The 24,719-nt window shown below is 50.5% G+C and overlaps 2 protein-coding genes across 5 annotated transcripts in view; both read left to right on the top strand.

The window, feature by feature from the left end:
- The first annotated feature begins 1,116 nt into the window (after positions 1-1,116).
- On the top strand, positions 1,117-24,070 carry NCLN (nicalin). Of its 3 annotated transcripts, none has more exons than XM_048288372.1 (16): positions 1,117-1,349; positions 4,185-4,375; positions 4,580-4,724; positions 5,343-5,437; positions 5,666-5,746; positions 5,943-6,046; positions 6,323-6,411; positions 6,559-6,698; positions 7,060-7,238; positions 7,459-7,546; positions 7,646-7,684; positions 7,796-7,959; positions 8,561-8,614; positions 8,706-8,784; positions 10,004-10,104; positions 23,988-24,070. In XM_048288372.1, exons 1-15 carry the CDS (start codon positions 1,169-1,171, stop codon positions 10,061-10,063), a joined length of 1,689 nt encoding a protein of 562 aa, XP_048144329.1. In that variant the 5' UTR covers positions 1,117-1,168; the 3' UTR covers positions 10,064-10,104; positions 23,988-24,070. The 3 variants fall into 3 exon arrangements, with proteins under 3 accessions (XP_048144329.1, XP_048144328.1, XP_048144327.1); XM_048288371.1 differs by lacking the exon at positions 23,988-24,070 and adding an exon at positions 11,445-13,941; XM_048288370.1 differs by lacking the exon at positions 23,988-24,070 and having other exon boundaries at positions 10,004-13,941.
- Positions 17,158-24,719, top strand: part of CELF5 (CUGBP Elav-like family member 5) — a 37,405-nt gene continuing 29,843 nt past the window's right edge. For both annotated transcript variants that reach the window (XM_048288374.1, XM_048288373.1), the window contains exons 1-2: positions 17,158-17,462; positions 23,988-24,070. In XM_048288374.1, the coding sequence (XP_048144331.1) occupies positions 17,180-17,462; positions 23,988-24,070 (366 nt within the window). In that variant the 5' untranslated portion in view covers positions 17,158-17,179. The remainder of the gene's footprint in view (positions 17,463-23,987; positions 24,071-24,719) is intronic.

Here is a 24,719-nt window from a genome sequence, read left to right as displayed (position 1 = left end):
AGGCCAGGTAGTGCCTGGGAGATGTTCTTGTAGTCCCAGGACAGCTGGAGCTGCCCTTCTGTTCTCAGGAGAGGGGGATCACCCCGCTCAGGGGCAGCGGGAGCCTCCTGCCCTGTCCTGTCCCGTCCCATCCCATCTTGTCCTGTTCATCCCTTCTTGTCCTGTCCATCCCACCCCGTCCCATCCCACCCCATCCCATCCCACCCTATCTCGTCCCACCCCGTCCATCCCACCCCGTCCATCCCGTCCCGTCCATCCCACCCCATCCCATCCCATCCCACCCTATCCCGTCCCATCCCGTCCCGTCCCGTCCCATCCATCCCACCCCGTCCATCCCGTCCCACCCCGTCCCGTCCATCCCACCCCATCCCACCCCGTCCCGTCCCATCCCATCCCGTCTCGTCCCATCCCATCCCATCCATCCCGTCCCACCCCGTCCATCCCGTCCCATCCCGTCCCATCCCATCCCATCCCGTCCCGTCCCATCCCATCCCATCCATCCCGTCCCACCCCGTCCATCCCATCCCATCCATCCCATCCCATCCCATCCCATCCCATCCCATCCCATCCCATCCCATCCCATCCCATCCCATCCCATCCCATCCCATCCCATCCATCCCGTCCCACCCCGTCCATCCCGTCCCATCCCATCCCATCCCATCCCATCCCATCCCATCCCATCCATCCCATCCCGTCCCATCCCATCCCATCCCATCCCATCCATCCCATCCCATCCCATCCCATCCCATCCCATCCCATCCCATCCCATCCCATCCCATCCCATCCCATCCCATCCATCCCGTCCCACCCCGTCCATCCCGTCCCATCCCGTCCCGTCCCATCCCATCCCGTCCCATCCCATCCCGTCCCGTCCCATCCCATCCCATCCCATCCCATCCCATCCCATCCCATCCCATCCCATCCCATCCCATCCCATCCCATCCCATCCCATCCCATCCCAGCCGCGGGGGGGCGCTCGGGAGCGCCAGGCCGCGGGGAGGGCGCCCCCTGCAGGCCAAGGCGGGGCGGTACCGCGGCCTGAACGGCCTGCCGCGACTACAACTCCCAGCGCCCCTCGCGGCGGCGCGCGAACTACAGCTCCCGGCATGCCGAGCGGGGGCGCGCCGTGCGTGCCGAGCAGGCCGCAGTGCGGGCCGGGGCCGCGGCGATGCTGGAAGAGGCGAGCGAGGTGCTGGAGTCGGTGCTCAAGGCCTCGTGCCTCCCGCTCAGCGTCCTGCTCTTCGTGCCCGCCGTGCTCCTGCTCCTGGGGCCGCCGCCCGCCGCCGAGGCGGCGCATGAGTTCACGGTCTACCGCATGCAGCAGTACGAGCTGGGCGGACAGCCCTATGGTGAGGAACTGCACGGCCCGGCCGGGCTCGGTCCTGCCGGCAGCGGCCCCTTCAGGGGTGGTGGGGCCGTGGGAAGAGAGCCCCGACCCCGGGGAGGAGCCCAGGGTAGGCCGTGAAGCCGCGGGCGGCCCGTGGAGGGCGGCCCGGCCTAGGGGAGGCCGCGGGAGGGCTCGGGGGGCTCTGGGGGGCGGCAGCGGCCGGGCCCGGGGCCAGGTCCAGGCGAGGGGAGCCCGCAGTAGGGCCCCATCTGGCTGAGTTTCACTGCCCGGGCTCAGTACGGGCGGGAGAGTGCTGGGAGCTCCATCGTGGTGACCTAGAGCTGGCCAAGGACCCCGGGCTTTGGGCTGAGGTCTGTGTGTTTTCAGGGGTCCAGCTGCATCCCTCCTATGTTCTGGAAAATCTGGTTGTGTGCTCAGTTTTGTCTTTTTGCCTTTGACTCGTTTATTGACTGGTTGATTCTTCTTCGCTCTTCTTCAGCCTCTTCATCCTTAGTTGCATGTGTTGCTCCAGTGGCTCCATTTCAGAGCCCGTCCTTCTGCTGTGTTACAACTGACCTTTACTTCCTCTGCTCTCTTACTTCCAGCCTGCTGATTGTGCAACACCTTTCTTTGGGTCAGAGACACACCCTGTTCTGCGAGTCCTTGAGGTGCTGCAACCCTCAGCCTCCTCCCCTGTGTGCCCACGCTCAGAATCAAGGGTTGTTTCTGGGTCTTCTGTAGAGATTTTATTCCAGGCCAGGGCACGTGCTCTGTCTGTGAGTGACTCTTTCAAAGTTTCAGAGTTAACAATGAACAGCCTCACGTTTAGTCTGTGCTGTCCATGAGACACCATCTCTTAATCTTTCAGATTTTAATAAGTTCAAATATGTAAGTTACAAAATACAGATGTGCCTGTGTACTCCTTAAGCACTTCACATTTCTGGTGGCTTCTAAATATCTGAAATTATTTCTGGATTCTTCCATCACAGTTTCTCAGAACATGTCCACATCTTGAGGGCTCTGTTGCTGATGAGCTCAGTAGCTCCAAGGCAGGCTCTTGCATGGGGTAGGACTCTCTGTTCTCAGGTGATGGGAACTGTTTGTTGACAGGCTTAGCAGGGGCAGCAGGGATGTGATTCAGCTGGCTTTGACTTTGCTTGCCTCAGTGTCCCCTCTAGAACTCTTGAAAAGCCAGGTGTTATTTTTTTAAGATGCTTCCAATTAATTTTTTTATGCTGCTTCTTTTCCTGGAGCTGTTTAGCTCAGTGGGTTGTGTGTTTCCTTTGTTCCTTCCTACTCCCTTTGGGTAGCTGCTGTTCCTGTTCCTTGTGTGTTCTGAGATGTCCTTCAGGATAAAAATTGTATTTCACAGAGCAGTCTTGAGTTGGAAGGGACCCACAAGAATCATTGAGTTCAACTTTCAAAGTGAATGACCCATAGAGGGTTCAAACCAGTAATCAAACCATTATTAGCACCATGCTCTGACCAGCTGAGCTGATTTGTTGTTCCAGATTCTCATATTCTTTTCCAAAGATACCAAATACAGGTTGCTGCTCAGCCTGTTCTTGCAGGGGGAAGAGTTTTTTGTCAGCATCACTCATAGAGCAATTTAAGAACAAGCTTGGGCTTCCTCTAATACTGATAGAATGAGAGCTCTTTAGTTTGTAAATGAGATTATTAACCGGGTCTCTGTAGAGAAACTACAGAAAATCAACCTGTCAGAAAAATACTGTTGTGTCTGCTCTGCTGAGGTGTCAGAGAGAGCAGAACTTTGGGTCCACACATTGCTGTGTTTACACATCACTCCTTTGGGAATGGTGGAGGGGTTATCCTCATTTTGACTTGCTTTTCTCTGGCTGGAGTGGGGGTGCTGTTGATGTTTGTTATTTAGTGTCAGGGCTCTGTGGGGAGAATTTACATTGTGCCTGGGCTCTGTTTCTGGGTGTGTGGCCCTCATTGATACTGTGCAGGGGAAGTGTAGATTTTTCTGGTTTAGGTGTTTCTATGACCTTTGATGAGACCAAATTAATGTTAGAGTTAAGCTAAGCCAGGTTTAAATCTAATTCTAAGCAATGCTCCTGTTTGACAGAGACTGGAGCACCTTGTCTGTCCCTGTGTGGGGACCTAGAGTGATGAGCTCTCCAGTGGAGGTGCCAGAGTTATGGAAGAAGAAATCGAGTTACAAATTGTAAGGTGGATTTGACCCTCTCTGTTTGCACAAGATGTCCTTTTGGCCCTACCTTGGAGAATGCAGGAGCAATTCTCTGGCAAGCCTGCAGACTGCTCCCAAGGGATTGCACTTCCATGTGGGGGATTTGATCTGCCGGAACTGAGAGTAGGAGAGGGCGAGTCCTCAGGAGCAGCCTGCTCATCTGTAACTCTCCCAGCTACAGAACCTTCCTTGTGGCTGAGTGAGAGCAGCCCTTGGGGTGACATGGGGCTGTCTGGTGTCCTTTCATCAGGTGGTTGTGCACAGCTTCCATCCACAGCTTGATCCTACAGCTGGGGGAGGCTCTGGAGAGGCCAGGCTGTCTCTGGGTGTGTCGCTGTCTGCAGGTATTAGGTGCAGGTGAGCAGACATGTAGCCTGTGTGGTTGTGTTGAGGAGGAAGACAGGAAGATGAGGCTGTGTAGTGTGGAGTAAGGAGAGTCTGGCAGGATGTGGCTGCACAGGAAAAACCCACAGACCTCTGCTCCTTCTCGGACAAGTGCGAAGAGGCAAACTCAGCTTTCGGCAGCTCCTGGCTGCTCTGCAGCCCATCAGACTGTCCCCAGGACTACTCTGAGCAGGAGGCAGGCTGGAGCAGAGGGGATGGGATGAAATGCTTTACAAGCCCTCTTGCTTTCCCTGCTGGCAGGCACCAGGAGCGCGGTGCTGAACACGGAGGCGCGCACCGTGGAAGCAGACGTGCTGAGCCGCCGCTGCGTCATGATGCGGCTGGTGGACTTCTCCTACGAGCAGTACCAGAAGGCTCTCCGCCAGTCAGCCGGGGCTGTGGTGATCATCTTGCCACGATCCATCTCCTCTGTCCCCCAGGATGTTGTGCGGGTAAACAAAAAAGTTTTCTTTCTCTTCCCATGGGAGGTGCATTGGAGAAAAGCTTGGTTGCTGCAGGGCTGGAAGGTTCTGTTGTAATGCACAACAAATCGTATTCTAATGTTAAAACTTCTCTCTCTGCTTTGGTTGTTAATTTTTTCCTGCCATCTTTTGTGTTTAGCAGATGCTAAGTTTGTGTCTTGCTTAAATCCTCAGCAATTCATGGAGATAGAGCCTGAAATGCTTGCTATGGAAACCATTGTGCCAGTCTACTTTGCAGTGGAAGATGAGGAGCTGCTGTCTATCTATGAACAAACACGGGCTGCTTCTGCATCACAAGGCTCTGCCTCAGCTGCAGAAGGTGAGTTCCAACAAGGAGGAAAAAGTTTTGAGGAAGACAGGCCTGTTTCCACCTCTGGGAGAAGTTTGCTGTGTCATCTGCATCATGAACAAGTGTTCTGTCGCATTTGTGTTTATTCTGTCTTTGTCAAAGTGTTTAGAGATTCACTGAAAGAAAGAACACAGTATAAGAAAATTATTTGACTATATTTGGAGATATAGTTGCAGGAAGTTCTCAGCTTCACGCTGTTGCAAGTAAGGTAGAAATCAAAACTAGGTTAAAAACAACATTAGAAATGTTAAGTGACAATGGTGTGTCGATAGAAGCTGAAGCTTTTTATCTGACCACAACTCAGTTTGATGCTTCCATGTAAATAATTTGAATGTCTTACTGACCTGCTGCTTATGACTAACTTTAGTACTGCCGGGGAAAAGTTTTTGATCAGCTTAAAATACTGGGATTTTAGGACAGAATGAAAAAGCATAGTCACCAAGATCCCGTGTCATTGCGTAAACACCAGTCACGAGTGAGAGGGCTTAAATGGTTTAATGGTCTCTCCAAAGCTCAGTTAGCAGGGGAAATAAAGGGATGAAACTTCCCCAGGTGTACATTGTGGGGGTTTTTGGTGTTTTTTTCTAGTTCTGCTGCACACGGCAACTGCCAATGGCTTCCAGATGGTGACCAGCGGGGCTCAAAGCAAAGCTATCAATGACTGGCTCATCCCCAGTGTGGAGGTGAGTTGTGTATGGATTCAAACTGGCAACACTGATGAGGTGACTTCTTTTATTGGGACTTTATCAGACATTTGGTCCGACAGGGCAAGTCAGGAGAGTCTCAGCCAGGTATCTGAAGTCCTCACAACTGAGGCCATGGCAGACTCAGCAGGCACGTAGAAATCAGGCTGTCTTTGTACCAGCACACAAGAGGTGATGGGGTGTGACACTGCTCTCTTTCCTCTGCAGGGAAGGCTGACAGGGTTGGGTGGAGAAGACTTGCCCACTGTTGTGATAGTTGCCCACTATGATTCCTTTGGAGTGGCTCCAGTGAGTATTCTATCTTCCTGCAGCTCTCTGTTCCTATCATTTTTCCCATGTGGCCTCTGCCCATGTGTCTTTTGTTGGCCTTAAGGCTGTGGGGCAGTTACAAGTGGAGCACAGTGGTGTGCTGTCTTGCAGCTGTTCTGGTACCTGAGAATGAGAGTAGTTTGTCACCTTGTGTCTGTCCCACCTCATCCTGCAGTGGCTGTCCCATGGGGCTGACTCCAATGGCAGCGGAATCTCAGTGCTGCTGGAACTGGCCAGGCTGTTCTCTCGGCTCTACACCTACAGAAGGACCCATGCTGGGTAAGGAACTGCCCTGTTTGAGGTTAAATATCTATAACTGACGAGTGGAGGGGATGATGTGGGAAATAGACTCCGTCCCCAAGCCCTAGGAACTCCCCACTTTTAATCTGTCCTGCCATTACCCGAGTATGTGGCATGTGGGAAGTGTTTGTTAATGGACAGTTTGCCTTGGATGTCAGGTGCAAGGGGTTGTGATTTCACTACACCTGCAAGGCTGAGTGAAGGAATTCTTGGAGTGCAGAGTGCTAACCCTTTTCTGGCTTCTTTGATGGGCAGGTATAACTTGCTGTTCTTTGCATCTGGAGGTGGCAAGTTTAATTATCAAGGAACTAAGCGGTGGCTGGAGGACAATTTGGACCACACTGGTGAGTAAGGGGCTGGTCGTGTTAAATCTTTATAATTAATTGCCAGCTCTCCTGTGAGGATGTCCTTGTGTGAGCCTTGCTTTTTTTGGGGGGGTGGAACTCCCAGCACAAGATGTAGCAATAAAGGTTTGGATTTTTCTGTTCCAGATTCCAGCCTGCTGCAGGACAATGTAGCATTTGTTCTCTGCCTTGACACTCTGGGCAGAGGCAATAGCCTTCATCTTCATGTCTCAAAGCCTCCCAAGGAGGGGACCTTGCAGCATGCATTTCTGAGAGAACTGGAGATGGTAAGGAAAAGCATTTTAGGTGTATGAGAATTTGGGACTTACTGTGCAGCTCTCCATGAGAGGGAGGAAGATGTGAAGAAAGGGTGTGCCATTGAAATAATTCATGTATTGTTTAGGGTCACTTGATTTGAAGTGCAGACAAATCCTCATGCCAGAGTACCAACTGAAGCAGGCTAGATTTGCAAATGCTACCCTGTAGTGATATGAAAACACCTCTTTTTGACCTGAAACCAGCTGTAATATTGTCAATAACTGCACCTTATTTTCTGGAACACACAAAAGTGGGTGTAGGCAGACAGGCCAGTGCAGGGTGGGACTATGCAGTGGGCAGCACTCCTGAATGGCTTGCCCTTGTCCTCAGGTTATTGCCAGCCAGTTCCCAGAGGTGAAGTTTTCCATGGTGCACAAGAAGATCAACCTGGCTGAGGACATGCTGGCGTGGGAGCACGAGCGGTTTGCAATCCGGCGCTTGCCGGCGTTCACCATCTCCCACCTGGAGAGCCACCGGGACAGCCTGCGCAACAGCATCATGGACAGGAGGTGAGGGACCCTGGGGAAGGACGGCTGGGGTTTAAATCCAGCCCAGGAACCTAAACTGGCCTCACAACTGCTTGTGTTGTTCTGATTATCAGGGCACAGGTGACAGAAACATTGGGAGTTGGGCTCTGGATTCAGGCTCATGCCTGATGCAGTGAAAAAGGGTTGTTTCTAGAGGAAGCTGATGCCATTGGCAAGTCCATAATGCTCTCTTTTGCTTTAGGGCACGAATAGACACTAAAGCACTGACCAGGAATACTCAGATCATTGCTGAGGCTTTGACAAGGGTCATCTACAATCTAACAGAAAAGGTAAGAGGTGCCCACCAGGTAGCCTGCAGTGCTGGCCAGTCTTGTCCTGCCAACCAAGCTCAACAGTAACCTGGGGGTTTTTTTTATCTTCCCTTGCAGGGAGCACCTGCAGATATGCAGATTTTCACAGATCAGATGGTAAGCACAGTGCATTATTTTTGTAACCTATGGAATTTAGGGTCTGGGAGAGAGCTCTGGTCTCAGCATGTGTGTGGTTGACTCCCTTTCTTGGGTGGTATTTTTCTGCAGCAGATCCAGCAGGAGCAACTGGAGTCAGTGATGGACTGGCTGAGCAGTCAGCCCAGGGCTGCCCAGCTGATTGATAAAGACAGCACCTTCCTTAACACCTTAGAATATTATATGGGACGCTACCTGAAGGATGTCAAGCAGCATCATGTGAAGGCAGACAAACGGTAAGAAAAGAAATGAAAGAACCAGCCAGGGCATGCAAACTGGCTTCCCCCTGGACAGAATTTTGCCTCTGAGCTGCAACTTTCCTGGTTTCTTGACATGCAGCTTTGCTCTTTTCTGCTCTCCTGTTAGTTTTGGTTCATGCTCGGTGTTCTCCCAGAGAAAGTTCTTTGTGATTCCTCACAGCACAAGAGCAAGGCCCAGGAGCTCCCTCTGCCTGAAAAGCTTGTTTTTAAACTGTTTTGGTTCCACTGTTCTCACTCTGAGAGCAGGAGAAGACTAAGTTTTGGTTAATTACAAAAAGGCAGTTTCCATCCTGTCCAACCTGCTTGGGCTGAAGCCATTTTAGTGACCGCAGGGAGGAATCTTTATGTGCCTTTTTGGAGACAGCTGAACAACAGCATGAGTTCTGCATTGTGTCCTTGGGCTTCTGACTGTAGGAAAAGAAAGTCCTGATGACTAAAATCAGCTCAAAACCAGTATGGGAGGTGGTCATGCTTACCTGTCTCTGGTTGGGAGAACTCCTTGGGAACAGCTCTGGGCTGTCCTGACTGCAGGGTCAAGAAGTGCAATAGAATCTGAAACATTTCTTTTGTTGCACAGGGACCCTGAGTTTGTTTTCTATGACCAGCTGAAGCAGGTGATGAATGCATACAGGTATGGAACTCTTGTGGGCGTGCTGGGCTGTTGTCTCACCTGCTGGCAGTAACTGCTGTAGCAATTTCATGTGTACTTTTCCTTATTCCAGGGTCAAGCCAGCAATCTTTGACCTGCTTCTGGCTGTCTGTATTGCAGCCTACCTTGGCGTTGCCTATGTTGCAGTGCAGGTAAGAGACACGGATGTATCATTTTCCTTATAAAACAAGTTAGCTACAGTAATTCACACAGTGCCAGCACTAAAGCTGGAACAATAATGCCAGTTGGCTGTGCTGAAGGCAGTCTCTTGCCATTCTAGTGCTAAACTGCTTTTTAGAGGTGTTTCTTGTAGTCAAAGACATGCATAACTCACTTGCTAAACTATTTGGCTCCAAACTGAAACTTTACAACAAATTTTAGTTACCTTGGTAATTTTAAGGTTTGTAGCTTGTAGTGTTAGGAAATATCTGAACTTGGGATGCAGCTTAGAAATGCATCTTTAGAGTTCTGCTTTCTTTTTCCATGAAACCATAAAAATCTGTGTCCATACCTCTGGAAATGTTGTACTCCATGCTTTGGCCAGCCAGATTAAATGTGGTGTTTTTGTCAGTGTTAACCAAGCCACTGTGAGCGAGGCTTCTGCTCCTGCCTGGGTTCATGAAGGACACGAATGAAAGGGAAGCCTTTTAGCTCACTCTCAGTTTTGATCACTTCATGTTATTTGTGTCTATTATTTGTTTAGGGAAACCACAAGCATTTAAAAACTTAGTGTGACAATATAAACAAGAGGAAAAGCATATACTTTGATTTCTATTAGCAATCTTCATTACTTCTGTCATTTGAATTTGAAATTATTTGAAGCCTGGATCTTGTTACATCTGTCAAATATCAAATCAAAATACAATCAACCCCAGCAAAATCAAAAGAGAAATTAAGTGAATTTCTAAGTCACTGGGGAAATGGTGAAAGAGAAGATCCAGGTAAAGGATTGTGAATTACTGAGAATTTCTGTATTTGCCTGGTTCATTTTAACCTTCCTGAAACTGCTGGCAGCAGTGTTTCTATAGAGACCAGGAACCTGCATGTGTTGAAATCTGAAGCTTTCTCCTCCCCTTCAGAAGGAACAGAATTGCATCCAAAAATAAAAAATTAAAAAATCTTTAACACATCTTCACAATGAGGTGATACAGACCTGCACAAACACTTCTGTAAGCCATCATTTTCTGTGTAACTTGACTTCCTTGTCATAATTCCTCCTCATCCATCAAGTCCCACTCCATCTTCAGGATGAGTGGTTGATGCAAACAAGGCACCGCATTTGCACACTGGTATTGTTTCAAGCCTTCTGCTAAGCTTTCTGTCTTTCTGTCTAGAACTGTCATGGTTACTTTTTTTTCCTTCCGTTTCCAGCACTTTGGTCTCCTTTACAAGATGATACAGAGATTATCCCTTAAAACCAAGCAGCAGTGAAGCACCAAGTCCCCCCCCCACCCAGCAGCACTGAGCCATCGGTGAGCCCATCGGGAACCTTCTGCCTTCCACTGAACCCTGCTATTTCTCTTCCTTTGTCTCCTCTTTGCTACTGTATAGAAGGGAGGAAGGCATAAAGAAAACAAAATTTTAACTCTCGTGCACCTTTTAAGTGCTTTTCTTCACCTTCTTCCCCTGATTTGCACCATGTCTGGTTTTCCTTTGCATTTTGGTGAGGGAGAGGCTGAGAGACTTCAGCAATTCCTGCAGTCTGATTCTGAGCAGCTTCTCTGAGAGTAAAACTAAGTCCAGCACCTTCATGGACACATGTCACACAGCCAGCCTGGAAACTGAAACTACGGCCTGAAGTGTTATCTCTGCCCAGCAAACAAGGACTTGGAGCAGTTGTTTAAAAGCAAAAACAGAAAGTGCACATGCAAATTAAAGAGAATGCAATTAGCATGTTTCCTTATGGCACCTCTTCCTTGAGTTCACTGCCTGGCTTTAGGGAGTTGTGCTGAGCAAGCAGTGTCTGCAGCAAGCACCGTCTTGCATTTTGTTTCAACTCATCCCCTTTTAGGAGCATTCACAGTGCACTGTGAATGATCTTGGCTGTCGTTGCCAGGATGAGGAAAGATTGTTAAGATGGGTTTCTGGCATGAGGGTTTTTGCCAGGGACAGGTTCTCTCCTGTCTCTATTGGAGGATGCATTTTTCTGTGTACTTGATTTCTCTGGAGGTTTGAACAGTTCACAGCTGCCACCATTCTGTGCTAAAATCTTGCTTGAATTTGGAGGGGTGTTCCATAGTCCCAGCTGCTGCAGGATCATGTTCTGTGCTGTTCCATGTACTTGCACAAGCTGGTTACACTGATAACAAGAGCAAAAGCAGCTCAGACCTGGAAAATATATTGAGATACTACAAGCCCTAGGCTAGTTGCAGTTCTAGAAGATAACCCTGAACGCTGTCCTGCCACCCAGCAAGTTTTGAGTCCTTTCTATAATCTCTTCTAAGTACATGAGGTCTCTTTACAAGCCACAGTGATGCTTTATTTTAATTTAATTTACTATTTCTAATTAAAGTAGCATATCTTACAGAGCCTGGAAAACTATTTTTGAATTGAGGTGGACCCTTTTTTTTGTGCATGCAAGGAAAATTCCACCTGTGCATTCCTGTTTGCACACGCCTGCTGTGCACGTGCTTGTTAGAAAAGGGGTTGTTGTGGCCAGCACTGTCCTTTGGATGGGTACCAAAGCACTGATTTCCATCCTTCTTTTTTTAACCATAGTCTCCTTCTTGGAGTACCCTTGCCCCATGATGTGTCCTTTCTGCTACTTCATATGTGTAGCAACTTGTTCTTTATAGGGTCTTGTCTTTTCCAGGAAAGCATGCTGGTGTCAGTGGCTCACCATGGTGTCAGCAGGTGGCATGGTGCCAAGCACTCCAGAAATACCAGCCACACAGGGAAACCTGCGTTTACCTGATCTTTTGAGTGCTCATTTGAAATATGTCTCTCTGCATGTGTGAAGTGCTCATGACACTCCTCTGCCAAATGAATTTATAGTGGCTTCAGAAGTTGCTGGAGTGGCTGGAAGGCAAGCCTTGATTGTTTTCCACTGGTTTTTATGCTCTGCCCATAGAGACTGCATCTGCTGTGCCCTGGGAAGCTGCATGCTCTGGGCTGGGTAGGTTTAGAATATGCATGGTACAGCAGCTCTCTGAAGAACTCTGTAGGCTCTGAATACCTGGGAGCAGTTTGAGTCCTCCAGCTGCATTATCCATTTCTGCTGTGTTACACTTAGGGAGGTTGTGTTCCCTCCAGTCCAGCAGATTCCTTCACCAGTCTTAATGATTTACTCTGTTACTTTGCTGAGAAAAATAGAAAAAAAATTATTACCAATGCTGCTGCAGCTTGAGTTGATGTGTGTAAAATTTGCCAGTAGTGGACAAGAGCAAAGAGAACAGACCTGGAGCTTGTTCCTTGCAGTGGAAACTGTCAGCCTTCAGTCTTCCAGATGAGAAGCTCAAAGCTCAGAGGCAAAAACTTCCAGAGGCTGTAGCACAAAGAAAACACTTTAGCTCTTTGTGGTGTCAGCAATGAACTGTTAACACTCCTGATGCAGTGCCAGAAGCCAGTGGAAACAACCTAAAAAAAAGATGGATAAGATTAATGAGGAGAGATCATTAACCTTAGGGGCAGTTGGGATGTTACACTGCTCTCTCCCACACAAGGTTAGTTTGTCCCGTAATCCTTTTGTGTCTCTCTCCCTGGCTGCCATAAAAAGTAGTTTTTACTACAGATAAAGAGTTTTTGCTTTTGGTCAAAGTGCACACGCACTGAAACATATGTGTTCAAATCTGAGATAGTCAAATCCCAACTTCCTCATAGCTGGAGCAGAGTGCCCATCCTGGGACTGAACTTAGTTCCCACATTGTTGTTTCCTTGGGTGAGTCAACAGAGAAGCTTGCAGAGAGACCCTGGAGCTGATCTGCACCATTACCTGATCAAGTCAGTCACCAACACAAAGGCAGAAATCCAACAGGTGTTGTGATAAAATAAAAGTTCTCCACAACATTGCAGAAGAGCTCTGTGTAGCTGATTCTTGTTGATCTTTTTTTTACCTACTCTCTTTTTTTGAGGAGTTTGCCTGGCCTGTAGGGAAGAGTATGGAAAGCATTATATCTGCATACTCACAAGTGGCTAGCAGTTGATGCTTCTAGCCAGAAAACCATTTTCTTTGCAATTTGTCTAACTTTACCTGTTGTCCTGGTGCTGTCAGAGTCTGCAGCTCACAAAAAACTGGTTTTTCACCAGGGTTTAACTGAAGCTAATAATTCCTTCTGTCCACTTCCACCTGCATGGGCACTATTGGGGATTGCATGGGAGTAGTTTGGATTATTGTAGTTCATCTCCCAAATAAGAGGGGTTGGTTTATTGTTGGGAGAGAAGTAATGCTGTGCAATATGAACTCCACTCCTGTACTCAGTGCAGAGAAGACCCTGAAGCCAAAATCAACTTAGGTCTCCCACTGTTTTTGGCTGAAAGTCACCACAATCTATTTAGACATTCAAAACCACAGGTAAAATTGCTGTGGGGCTTGGTTTTGAGGGTGTCCTGTTTGTTTTAAATCTTATGTTCTTACACTGTTCATGGCCAAGCCCAAATCCTAGGCTGCTCCTGCACCCCGTGTTTAAGCTGGGGTTTTACATTTCAGAGGTTTTACGTTTCATTTGGTCTTGACTCACCAATCTGAAATGCTGAGGCTGCTCCTGATGTCTCACAAAATTGGGCCTCTGGGTACTTGAGTGTGGACTCCTGCTTGCTCACTTTGATCTGTTTTGTTTCCATTTGTAGTTACTGCATAGCAACTTCAAGATTATAATCTGGAATATTTGCAGCTCAGGAAAAAATTTGATTTATCTAGCAATGGTAACTCAATTATTTATCTCTTGTGTGCCCTGAAGAACAAATGTATATTGAGGTGAATATTTAAAAGCTAATAGAAAATTCAATGCAGTTGATTTACATACTTTAGGACTATAAATGTAATAATATTTAAGTATTTTAACTTTTTTTAAATTTGTTTGTCCCTTTTTCCCCTGGAAAAATAAACCAAGTGAATAGGTTTGTCAGAGAACTATTTGCTCCAAAGAATGGAATCTCCTTGCATTATTTGGAGGAATAGACACCTCTACAGAAAGGGAGAAAATCTGTGTATTTAAAAAGCTTTATCCTTTCTGTCTAGTCAAAAGTAAAATCATATGACAGAAAACATTTACACACTCCTAGCATGATTCCAGCACCTTGAGGTGAGCAAATTCCTGTTTATTCAAAAGGTTTGTGCTCATGTGAAGCAATTAAAGTTTCTATGCAAAACAGCTTTGGTACTGTGAAAAACTGGTTACCTCAGCAGCCAACACTGTGTGCTCATGGAGATTGTCGTGCCTCTATCCTTACCCAATGCCTATTTGACCACTAAACTATTTATTCAAATTATAAGCATTGCAAGAGCTCTGTTCCCTGAGCATGAGTTTGTCAAAGTCGTGGTCAGAGGTGTAGAGTGGCAAAGTGCCCTAAACGAGATAGAAGGGGAAAGCTGGATGTACGCTCATCCTGAGGCCGAGTGTCCTCCTTGTTGAGACCCTTCAAGAACCAGCCGCGTGTGGGGCTGTGCGGTGACACGGGGCGGTGACACGGGGCGGTGACACAGGGCGGTGACACAGGGCGGTGACACGGGGCAGCCCCGCCCGCTGCCCGCGGGTTCCGAGGCGAGGGGAGCATCTCCCGCTTCCATCCCCGGCCCGGCCCGGCTCGGCTCAGCCGCTGTCCTGCCGTGGGGACGGCTCCCGGCCCGGTGCAGCGCGGGGCACGGCCGGAACGGCGGCCCCGGGATGCCGAGCGGGGCGAGGTGAGCGGGGCTCGGCCCTCGCACGGCTGCACAGGTACAGGCGGGGCAGGTGTGGCCTCGGCACCCCCGTTCCATCCGTTGCAGGGTTTCGCTTCCTTCTCCAGGGCTCGGCTTCCCTGCCGGCAGCGGGGACACGTGTCTGCCTGTCCGAGGGTCCGTGAGGCTGGTGCTGGGGATGTCGAGGTGCCAGGAGGATGCCGAGGTCCTGGCTCCTCTGACCAGGCTCTTCAAAGTGGTGATGTGTCTTTCTAGAAAAGAAAGAAACGTCTTCCAAGACAGAGAAAAGGTTGAAAACAAAGGCCAAACCTTGGAAGGTGACAGAAAAATGGCTGGGACAAGGCAGTGAAGAGGAGGGCATCTTCCAGCAATGGAGGGCAAAGAGCTGCTCTAGAAATGTGTCATCATTGCTCTCTCGATACAGGTCTCCCCTGTACCTCCTCTGCTTGTAACAGAGCATTTTTGTAGCTGGAGTGCCCACTGTCCCATCACAGCCCTCTGGCACACGGAGCAAAATCCTACAAGCTGAGGGGCAGCTCGTTGCAGGGCTGGGTTTAACACTGGCTCTATCATGTCATAATCACAGAATCACAGAATTAACTAGGCTGGAAAAGACCTTTGAGATCACCGAGTCCAACCTATAATTATGTCAGTGCCCTGCTTTGAAGGGAAGGTCCTTGTGGACATCAGGGAGTTCTTCGCTGACAAGGAGGGTGGTGTGAAGCCAGAGAGGAAAAAGGTCCAGCTGCCTTCCCTGGATGGAGACTGGGGCTGTGCCAGCCACTCCGCTCTGGCTTAGCCTGGCTCTCGGTGCAGGGAGACCTGTGCATGCCATGCTGAAGGACTGGGAGCTGAGCAAACCACACTGGAGGGCTCAGTGCTTTCTCAGCCTGGGTGGCAGCAGCTGCAAAGAAGCACAAAGGATGGGTGTAAGCCTCCAGTGAGATCTTGGGCTTGGCAGGACAGCTCAGAGCAGTGTGGGAAGCTGGTGTGCAGGACTGATCACCAGTCCTTTCTCTGGCTTTTGGTAGGGGTAGAACTGCGTGGTGGAGGAGGGGAGGCTGAAAACACTGGCCCTGATGTTTCCTTGTGTCTCCCCGCTAGCTGACAAACTTGTGTTTTGGTACTGGTCATGCCTCTGTCAAAAAGGGGACATTTTGTGTATTTGTCCCTAATCTGTAATGCTGGAGCCGTGCTTGGCAGGGCGACCATCCCAGAAGTAAATCTATCTCTCCTTCCCTGTGCAGCTGGGGACAGAAAGGTTAAGAACCTTCTGAATCCTTACCAAGACATTCCAATGCTGCTGTTAGGTGTTCCCTTATTCTTTTGGCAAGTGTCTGATGATGTGATGTCCTGACACTTCTGCAACTTGAGTGTCCCATCAGAGCAGCACTACCTGAGCGTGTGGTGCAAGAAAGGCAGGTGGAAAAGGGAAGACACATCTTTGTCTAGAACTTTTCAGCTGATGAGCCACACTTAGGCCTTTTGCTTCGGGACTTTGACGGTGACTTGCTGGCTTGCCTGGAATTTCACAGGCCCTGGGCTCTTTTCACCTGTTCTGTGGGTTGTGCCTAGCAAAAATTGAGTCAACGTGAGGTTTCTTGAGGAACCCTTTGGTCCTTGCTATAGATTTTTGTGTGAGGGCAGATGAATTTGTTTCAGCTTCACAGAATCAATTAGGTTGGAAAAGACCTCTGAGATCATCGAGCCCAACCTATTGCATGACTAAGCATGGTTTTCATTCCAGAAATTAATTTATTTCAGAGAAGTTACAAGTATAAATTACTCTCTTACAGGGAACTATGTACCCTGTAATGGAAACGGGAAGCAAAGTCCTCAAGCTTTTCTGTGCCTCCTAAAATTGCGAACGGCGCAGGATTTCTCCCAGACCAAAGCTGCCAGCAGCTAGGACTCTGGCTGCCCTTGGAGTGCCAAACACCATGTCCGAACTGACATCAAGAAACTGGGTGGTTGAATTTTTGTTTCCCATGGAAAAGGACCTGCGCCGTTGGCAATTTTAGGAGGCGGCACCCCGCTCCTGGCCACGGGTGCATGGAAGTGGACAGAGCTGAGCTGCTCGGAAGAAAGGGGACTTGCCCTTGAAAGGCAGGGGCAGAGAGACCTGCAGACCTGGGGCCATGCATGACTCCCCCTTCCAGCTAAGCCCCCTCCAGCCCTGGCGCTCGTGGTTGTGCTCGCTGCTGGGTCACGGCTCCGTTACAAAATTTTCTGCTTTAAATAATCTCTTCGCCTCCAGATCCTGGTGCTGAGGCACCGAGAAAATGGGGCGAATGCTAATTTCTGACACGAGCGTGGCGCGGCTCTGCCTTCCTGGGTGCTCACAGCTCTCCTCGGCTCCCAGGGCCTTCCACGCTCCTGGGCCGTAAAAACACAGCTCTTCCCTCGCCCGCGGGGATGGGCGTCGCGGCAGTCACACCCGCCCTTCCTCCTCACCCACGCCGCCTTCACCACCCTCCCGGCCCAGCCGGCCGGTCCCGAGTGACCCTCCCGGGCCGCTCCGGGGCTCTCCCGGTGCCTTCCCCGCTGCCCCCCGCTCCTGAGGGGCCGCGGCGGCGCGGGGCCCGGCAGGGGGCGCTGTGGCGCGGCTCTTTGTGGCGCCGCGGCGGCGGCGCTGGCGGCGGGGCCGTTCCCGCCGCGCTGCCTCCCCCGCCCGCCCGCCCGCCCGCCCGCAGCCGCGCCGGGCGCGGGGCATGGCCAGACTCACCGAGGGCGAGGCGAGGAGGCAGCCGCCGCCGCTCCCGCCAGCGCCGCAGCCGCCGCCGCCGCCGCGCCGAGCCTCCCCCATGAGCAGCAGCGGCGGCGCGGAGCCCCCGGCGCAGCCCGACAGCATGAAGGACCTGGATGCCATCAAGCTCTTCGTGGGGCAGATCCCGCGCAACCTGGAGGAGAAGGACCTCAAGCCGCTCTTCGAGCAGTTCGGCAAGATCTACGAGCTCACCGTGCTCAAGGACCGCTACACCGGCATGCACAAGGGTGAGCCCGGCGCGGCGCGCACAAAGGGGCGGCGGGCCCCGGGTCGGTCCACGCGTGACCCACCGCGATGTGCTGCTCTCCCACCCCACCCCACCCCCCCCCCCCCCCGCATCCCTCAGCGGGGGCTGGCGGCCCCCGATCCGCTCTCCGGGAAGGCGTCCGCATCCCCAGAGCCCGCGGGCGGGGTCCGGCATCCCCGCGGCGGAGCCCCGCGGAGCCCCCCGGCCGCGGCCCGCGCCCCGCCGGCAGCCCGGGGCCTGTCGCCCGCGCGTGGGGTGCGGTGACAAAGGCGCCGATGGGCAGCGTGGGCCGGGCCGAGGCTGCTGCGGGGCGCGGGGGCCGCAGCGGGACCCTCTCTGGGCTGCTGACCACCCCCTCAGGGGGCTCGGACCGACCCCGGGCAGGGGTTCGGCGCTGCGGTTTTAAAACCCGCGCAACAAAGAATATTGGCCGCGAACGTGCTGCTGCTGTCAGTGGCATTTGGAGTAGGTGGGGGGCCTTCGTGATGAAGAGATGAGGGGTCTTCCTTCGCTGAAGGGCCTTTAGTGGGTGCTGAAAAGTTTGAGGAGGCTCCTTTAGCCTCGTTTATTGTTGTGTTTTTATATTGAAGAGCTGTCGCGTTCGGCGTGGCAGCTCCCTTCGGTGGAGCGGCTCTACCCCACCCCAGCAGGTGTTTGGGATCTTGTGACCAGCGCGGCTCCAGCCAGGAAGGGAACTCACGGAGTTTGCTGTAACAAACCGAGGGGGTGATGGCAACCTCGCTCCCTGGCACAGGTAGAACGACCTGCAGGGAACCTACAGTGAGTACCCTGAAAGCTGTGGGTGCTCAGGCTGGGCTGCTGTGCCCTAAAATGATCCGTGATGGGGCCATGTGTTGGTGCATGCTGGAGGGAGTGTGCCACGCTCAGTCTGATGCCTCAGATTTAGGAGGAAGGGTAGGAAAAATCCAGTGCCGTGGCAACGAGAACCATTCTAGACTGAACAGAGAAGGAAGAGGACAAGAGAAAAACAAGTGTATTTTCAAACAAAAGGCCAAATCTAACTCCAGCACAAAGGGAAAACACTTTCTCATTGAAGCCTGTGGGGGCTGGGCTGGCATGAATTTAGCTGAAGAAGTGTGTCTGGTTGTGACTGAAGAATGAGGATGCCATGTGCTTGTGTGTCTCTGTGTGCAAGGAACTGCATCCAAACCTGCTGCCAGGGGACGGTGAGTTGCAAGGTTTCAAACCCAGCGAGGAGGAGAATGGGCCCAAGGCAAGAGGCAATTTCACATTTCATTCCAGTTGACGTCTTAAATATAGACTGTGTGGTCTGAGGTCAGCTTCCAGGCAGGAGACAAATTCTAGGGATCTGCTTAGGTATGGAAATTAGAGGGGGCAGCAGTGGCATTAGCCAGATGTGTGTGATATTAACAGAGCTGCTGTTAAATGCAGCATTTCTGCAGCAAAATAAATACATCCTTTTGGTGCTAACATTTTTTGAGCAGATGCTGGTGTTGTTGGTCATGGGTTGTTCTGTCCAGAAGACGCTGTTGAGGTGTGTAGGTTCTCCGGTGGTTGTTGTAGGGTTGTTTCCACACACCTTCAGTTCCCTCTGCCCCTCCCTGTCCTGTTTTGTACAAAGTGAGAGGCTGGGATTCCTTCCCTGGTGGCATGAGTTTGCATGTAGATCCTCAGCCTGTTTTGGGAACAGCCTCTCCAAAGAAGTCATCCCTTCACAGGGAAGGGGGGGGGGTTTAGCGTGCAGTGAGGGAATTAGATCCACGGTCCAGCCCACTGTGATGTCTGATCATTCCCATTTACCAGGTTTGGCTGCATTGGCTTGTGCTCCATGCAGGAAGGCCATCCAGGTGAGGAGCTGCTGCTGGCATCAGCAGGCCTGGAGGGTGCCAGGCCTGACCCAGGAGCTGCAGTGGCCTAGAGCACTGTCGCAGCCCCTGATCAGGGGACACTTTGGCTGTGAGCTTGTTCCTGCACTGTACAGGAGCCACAACCTTTTTGGGGCAGTTGTAGCAGCAGACTCAGTTTTCTTTCCCCATGTTCCTGATCTGCAGTGAGATCCAACTGACAGCTCACATGCAGCTTCCATCTGCTTTTTTCCCTTTCTCTCCCCAAAGGGGAGGATGCAGCTCTGTGAGAAGCCAGCACTGCTGGTGAAGCCCAGCATGTCCTCTTGTGTTCCCTTGCAGCTTGACATGGAGCTGAGCAGCCACCTCTGCCTCCAGGGAAGAAGAAAGGGTGGAAAAGGCCTGCCAGGGGCTGGAGGATGTGAGTTGGGCTGCAGTGTCCAAGAGCTGGTCCTGTATGGGTGCTGAGAATGGATGAATTCGGTGGAGGCAGAGGAGAATCTTAGAGATCTAGAAATGTGAACTCTGCTATGAAATGGTTTTGTTAGTACCTGACTTGTCATGTCTCAGCAACCTGGCTACTGGTAGCTGATACTGTTCCAGCCTAATATTATTCATGAGGCAGTTTTTCTATTTATGTTAATCACAGATACATTTGCATTTTAATGGCAGTGTTTGTCTCAAAGCTAATATTTTCATGGGGAGAGCGGGGAGGTGTTTGAACAGGCTTTTGGAATGGGTCAGGGCAGGCTGAGTGGGGAGAATCAAGTGGAAATTTTTGGCCTTGTGTTCCAGGATTAGGTAGAAGGCAGTTCCTTCACAAGTGTCAGCTGGATGGGTTTCCTAGGAGTGCTCATGGTAGGGAAAGTGGAGAGATTAAGGAGTGTGAGATGCTAAACTGAACTGCAGGGAAATATTCAACAGGGGCAGGAGCAGCCGTCTCACAGGCATGTGGACAGATGGGTGGCTTTTTCAGAGGGCAAGGATACAACAACACCCTCAGCCCAACTTGCCTCCCTGGCAGCCCAGTTTTGACTCAGCTTCTGCAGGCTTGTAGATTAGCTCCCCACTGACTCCATGCTTCCCCTGCTGAAGTATTTGATGTGATTTCTGATGCTAAGCAGAATTTAGAGATCCTTCTCTCCTGCAAACTGGCAGCCTTTCCTTGCTCAAGGCTTTAGACTGCTGATGTGTGGAGTAATGTTTAGGATCTGAAGGGACTGTAAATTCCAAAGTCAATGTGTAATTTGTAGGGAGGATCAGGCATAGAATATATATGTTTGTTTTTTTTTTTAATGCAGTCTCTTGCAAGTGGAACTAGGCTAGGTTCTGCTTTCAGGGAGCTGGAAACCCTCCTGGTGCCTGTGGAAGTAGGGTGGTATCACCAACACTGATGGGACATAGAGGTTGTTTTAGTGGTCTTTGGCAGAATGATGGTGGCCTGACTTTGGCTTTACAGACAGTGCTCTGGGTGCTGCTCTGCATCCCTGTGCTGGGAATGGGCCATTGGCACTGCCCGGGTGCCAGGGACCTTCCAGGCTGATGCTTCTCAACACCCCGAGCACTTTCTAACATCATGTCCTGTGTCTCAGCAGGCACAGCTGACTTGGTGTGAGAAGTGCCCAAAGGGGCATCAGCCTGTCTGTCTGAGCTTGCTGTTAAGTAAAGCAGGAAATGTGGAAGTGAGAAAGCCTAGTGAGAGTGACAGGCCCCTCTGCACCTCTGTGGACATCACTCTTAAGCAGATCCTTGGGTGGCTCTGTTAAGCTCAAAGTTTTAGGAGCCTGAAGAACCCATGAAGGACATGGTGAGCAGAATCCTGTCACAGCATCCCAGGGAGTAGCTGAAGAGTTAGTGTGCAAGAGATAATGGCTCTTCAGGAAGGCAGTTTCTTTTCCCCAAATATTTGTTTACACAATTAGGCTTAGAGCACAGTGTTTCTGCCAGACCTTTTCCTGTATTTCTGACCAGGACTTTGCAAAGAGAATGGAGTTGCCTCCTGCATCCTACCTCCAAAACACCTGGCTGTGGAAGGCAGTAATCATGTTTTCCAAAAGACATAGCTGACATCTTTAGCTCCCTCCTTTCCACAACCAGTGCAGCTTCCCAGGTTCCTGCTGTTGGGGAAGTAAGAACGAGATGAGATGAATGATAGGAATGTCCTCAAACCTCAAAGCTTAGAGACATGAAGAGCTCAGGGATGGAGCAGTGGACCAGGCTGTCCTGTGCCTGTAGCCCCAGTCCAGGCAGGACGTTAGAGGCTGCCTGAGTGCTGCTTCATGCTTGAGTGAAGGGAAGGAGCACAGGTGGCTTCTGCTGAGCAAATACCCACATCCTTGTAAAGCAGGGCAGCAGTGAGGATTGCCCTTGGGTCGCAGTGAGGCATCTTCAGGCACCATAGTTACAGGATGTTTCTGTCTCTAGAAGCTGCTGCCTCTTGGTACTTGAGCTCCTAAAAGATGAACAGTGTTCCAGGCTGTCTTTGCTGTAGGGATGAGAAGGACCGGGGGGGCTCTAGGGAGGGGGATTCATGGCAGTTTTTCACATTGGTGCTGGTGGATGTAGGTGTTGCTGGGCTTTACAAATCCTTGATCTGGCATGATGACAGTACCTCCTTGTGTGAGGAGTGTCTCTCCTTTATCCCCACTAAATGGTGTGTCTTTGTCCAATCCTCATTTTTAGCTTGTCCTCCTGTGGACTGAGGTTTTTGAGCCTGACAGTGTGCTTTGCCTCAGTTTTGACATTCCTGAGCTCTGGAATATGGGACTCGAGGATGGGGTTTGCATGCTTCATGTAGACATAACTCTGCTCCTATCCTAAGTTTTCTTAGATTTGATGGCTGATGCTCCTGAGGCAAGGATGGTGCCTTCATTGCACGTGGGCATAGTACCAATGCATTGAAGCTCTTAGTGGAATAAATTGCTTATTCCCAACTGCTGACTTCAGAGTTTTGTGAGCTAAACCTGACCCAAATTATCTTAGAATGAGTCTTGTATGACTTGCAAAGTAGCAGACTTGAGCAGCAGGTGGAATTGGGTAAACATCTGTGTTTGAGGCTTTTGTGACCAGGCTTTCAAATCTGTTAGAAATAGATTATAGGGGTTATAGAGTCTGGTCTCTCTGGTTATAGAGGTGCTTTTGAGGCTTGATGTCAGAGCCATGGGGGAGAGTGCAAGCAGAGGGGAACTTCCCCACCACAACAGAGCCAGCTGCCTTTGCCAGGGGAAGTAGAGTTTACCTGCATTCTTCCTGGCCTCACTGCATTTGTTAAATTATGTTTTGGCTCCACATTTGACTTTGGTGCAGCATTCTTGGTTCAAAACCTGGCAATAAGACGCTTTAATTACCTCTTAGACATATCTGGTGTTTGTGTGCTGTTTATGGAAGGTTTTTTTTCCCTACCGAGAGGTGTGAGGACAAATGCAATTTGCTTACCTGCAGCAACTTCTTGGAGTTGGGATGGAAGAACAGGATAATCGTGTTGCTGTGAGTTGGGATTGTCCTGAGGAGCTGGCTTCTTCCTGGCCTAAGGGTGTTGTGTACTGTGGAGTCACACTGGGGTGGAGGGGAGAGGTCCAGACAGCCCCTGCACCTACCTTTGGATCCATGGAGAGCTGAAGCAGCTCTGAAGTACCCCAAGCCAGGCACAAGAATGTGGAGGCAGAAAATTGGGTCTCTCTGGCCATAACAATGCATCTGCAGCCCCAGCACAGCAGTGTAAACAGGGATGTTCATCAGCAAGCCAGAGGGACTCTTCCTGCCTTTGCTTGGGATGTGAAATGCCGCTGTGGATGGGAGGGGGTGAGTGAGGGGGTCAGATGCATTCTGAGTCTATTCTCCAGTGCTTTGCCTACCCTCATCTGAAACAACTCAAGTGACGGAGCTTCAGGCACTTCCCTGGGGAGATCATTCCACAGTCTAAATCTCTTTCTGCTAGGAAATGTTTCTTGATAACCAGCCAGATTTTTCCTTTGCTTATTCTTAGCATCAGAGCACCCAAAGATGATCCCTCTTCTTCCTGGAGGGGCTACAACTCCTCCCCTCCTCCCTTGGCTCCAGCATTCGTCTGAGATGTTGAGTCATATCTTGACTAAGAATGTCAGGATCTGGCCTTTTCTGTGTGCTTTTCATCTGCCTTCTCAAGTTGGCCCTTGCAGAATGCATGGTGCTCTGCTGGGCTCTGTATTTCCCTTTTTCCTTGCATATGTACGTTGGTGTGTGTTTGTGTGCATCATATGGCGTAGAAGGCCAGGCCTCTCCTCCTGTAGCTTTCTCTGATTTGTGAATCTGGATCATGGAGCTTTTGTACAAGCCTAAAATCCCAGATACTTTTCTTCTTTCCTTGCTTTTTTTCTTTATTTTAATCAGTGATCATGCTGGTCCTTGCCTCTCTCCTGATCCTTGTGTTTGGGACTGTTTCTGCCACAAACAAGATCAGCTTCCCTTTTGCTCTCCCATTGTGTCTCACCTTGTTCAACACCTGTGTCAAGCCCAGTTGATTCACTGGGACCCTTCTCCAGCTCTTAACAGACCTTGGATGTGGTCTGCAAGTCCTTTAACATTGTTTCTTTGTCTTTTTTTTCCCCTGGAGCCTTAGACACATCCATATTACGTAACATTTGTGTTGATGTTCATCTGCAAGTGCCTGTCTAACTTGACGCTCGCTGTATCTGCTGCAGGTTGTGCATTCCTCACATACTGTGCCAGAGACTCTGCCATCAAAGCCCAGACAGCACTGCATGAACAGAAGACTTTGCCAGGGGTAAGTCCTAGTGAACTGTCTGGAGTTGTTGCCGTGGGCAGGAGAATGGGGAATTGTCAGGGGAGGGAGCGAGGGCGAGAAGTGGCTTAGATCAATTTTCCTGCTTGTGGAAGAGAAGGGTGTTTCAGGGGTTAGAACAGGGATATGGGAGTGGAAACACAGCACTGTTCTTCACAGAGCTGATGCTTTTTTTCTCTGGCCAGGCCTCTTTCTGTGCTGCTCTTTGCTCTCTGTGGTGTGACAGGACACCTTCAGCTTTCTGTCCATGTCACTAGGGAGCTGTGGGCTTTGGGGTGAGGTGTGTGGGTGCAGCCTGCACAGTGGGCATCGCTGGAAAACTCACATGAGATAAGATACCAGAGCCTTTTTCCAGGTGTGCAGAACCTCCTGGTGCACCCACTCCTACTCTGCCATTGCCCTGCAGGGTGCCTGGACAGAGCTCTGATGCAGTGGCTGAGTTGAATCAGGCTCTCAAAAATAAAAAAATACCCTTGCCACGTCCCATTGTTTGGAAGAGAAATGGGTTATTTAGGTGAGAGCAGGACTGCTGGTCTGTTCCTGAGTCTTGCTCACTCCACAGCTGGTCTTGGGAGCAAAGTTCAGTGGGATTTGAGGGAGGCTGGGCACTGTGGAACAGGTCCCTCCTTGC

Source organism: Corvus hawaiiensis, chromosome 28 (genome assembly GCF_020740725.1).
Source record: "Corvus hawaiiensis isolate bCorHaw1 chromosome 28, bCorHaw1.pri.cur, whole genome shotgun sequence".
Lineage (NCBI taxonomy): Eukaryota > Metazoa > Chordata > Aves > Passeriformes > Corvidae > Corvus > Corvus hawaiiensis.
This window is presented reverse-complemented; position numbering and strand designations above follow the sequence as displayed.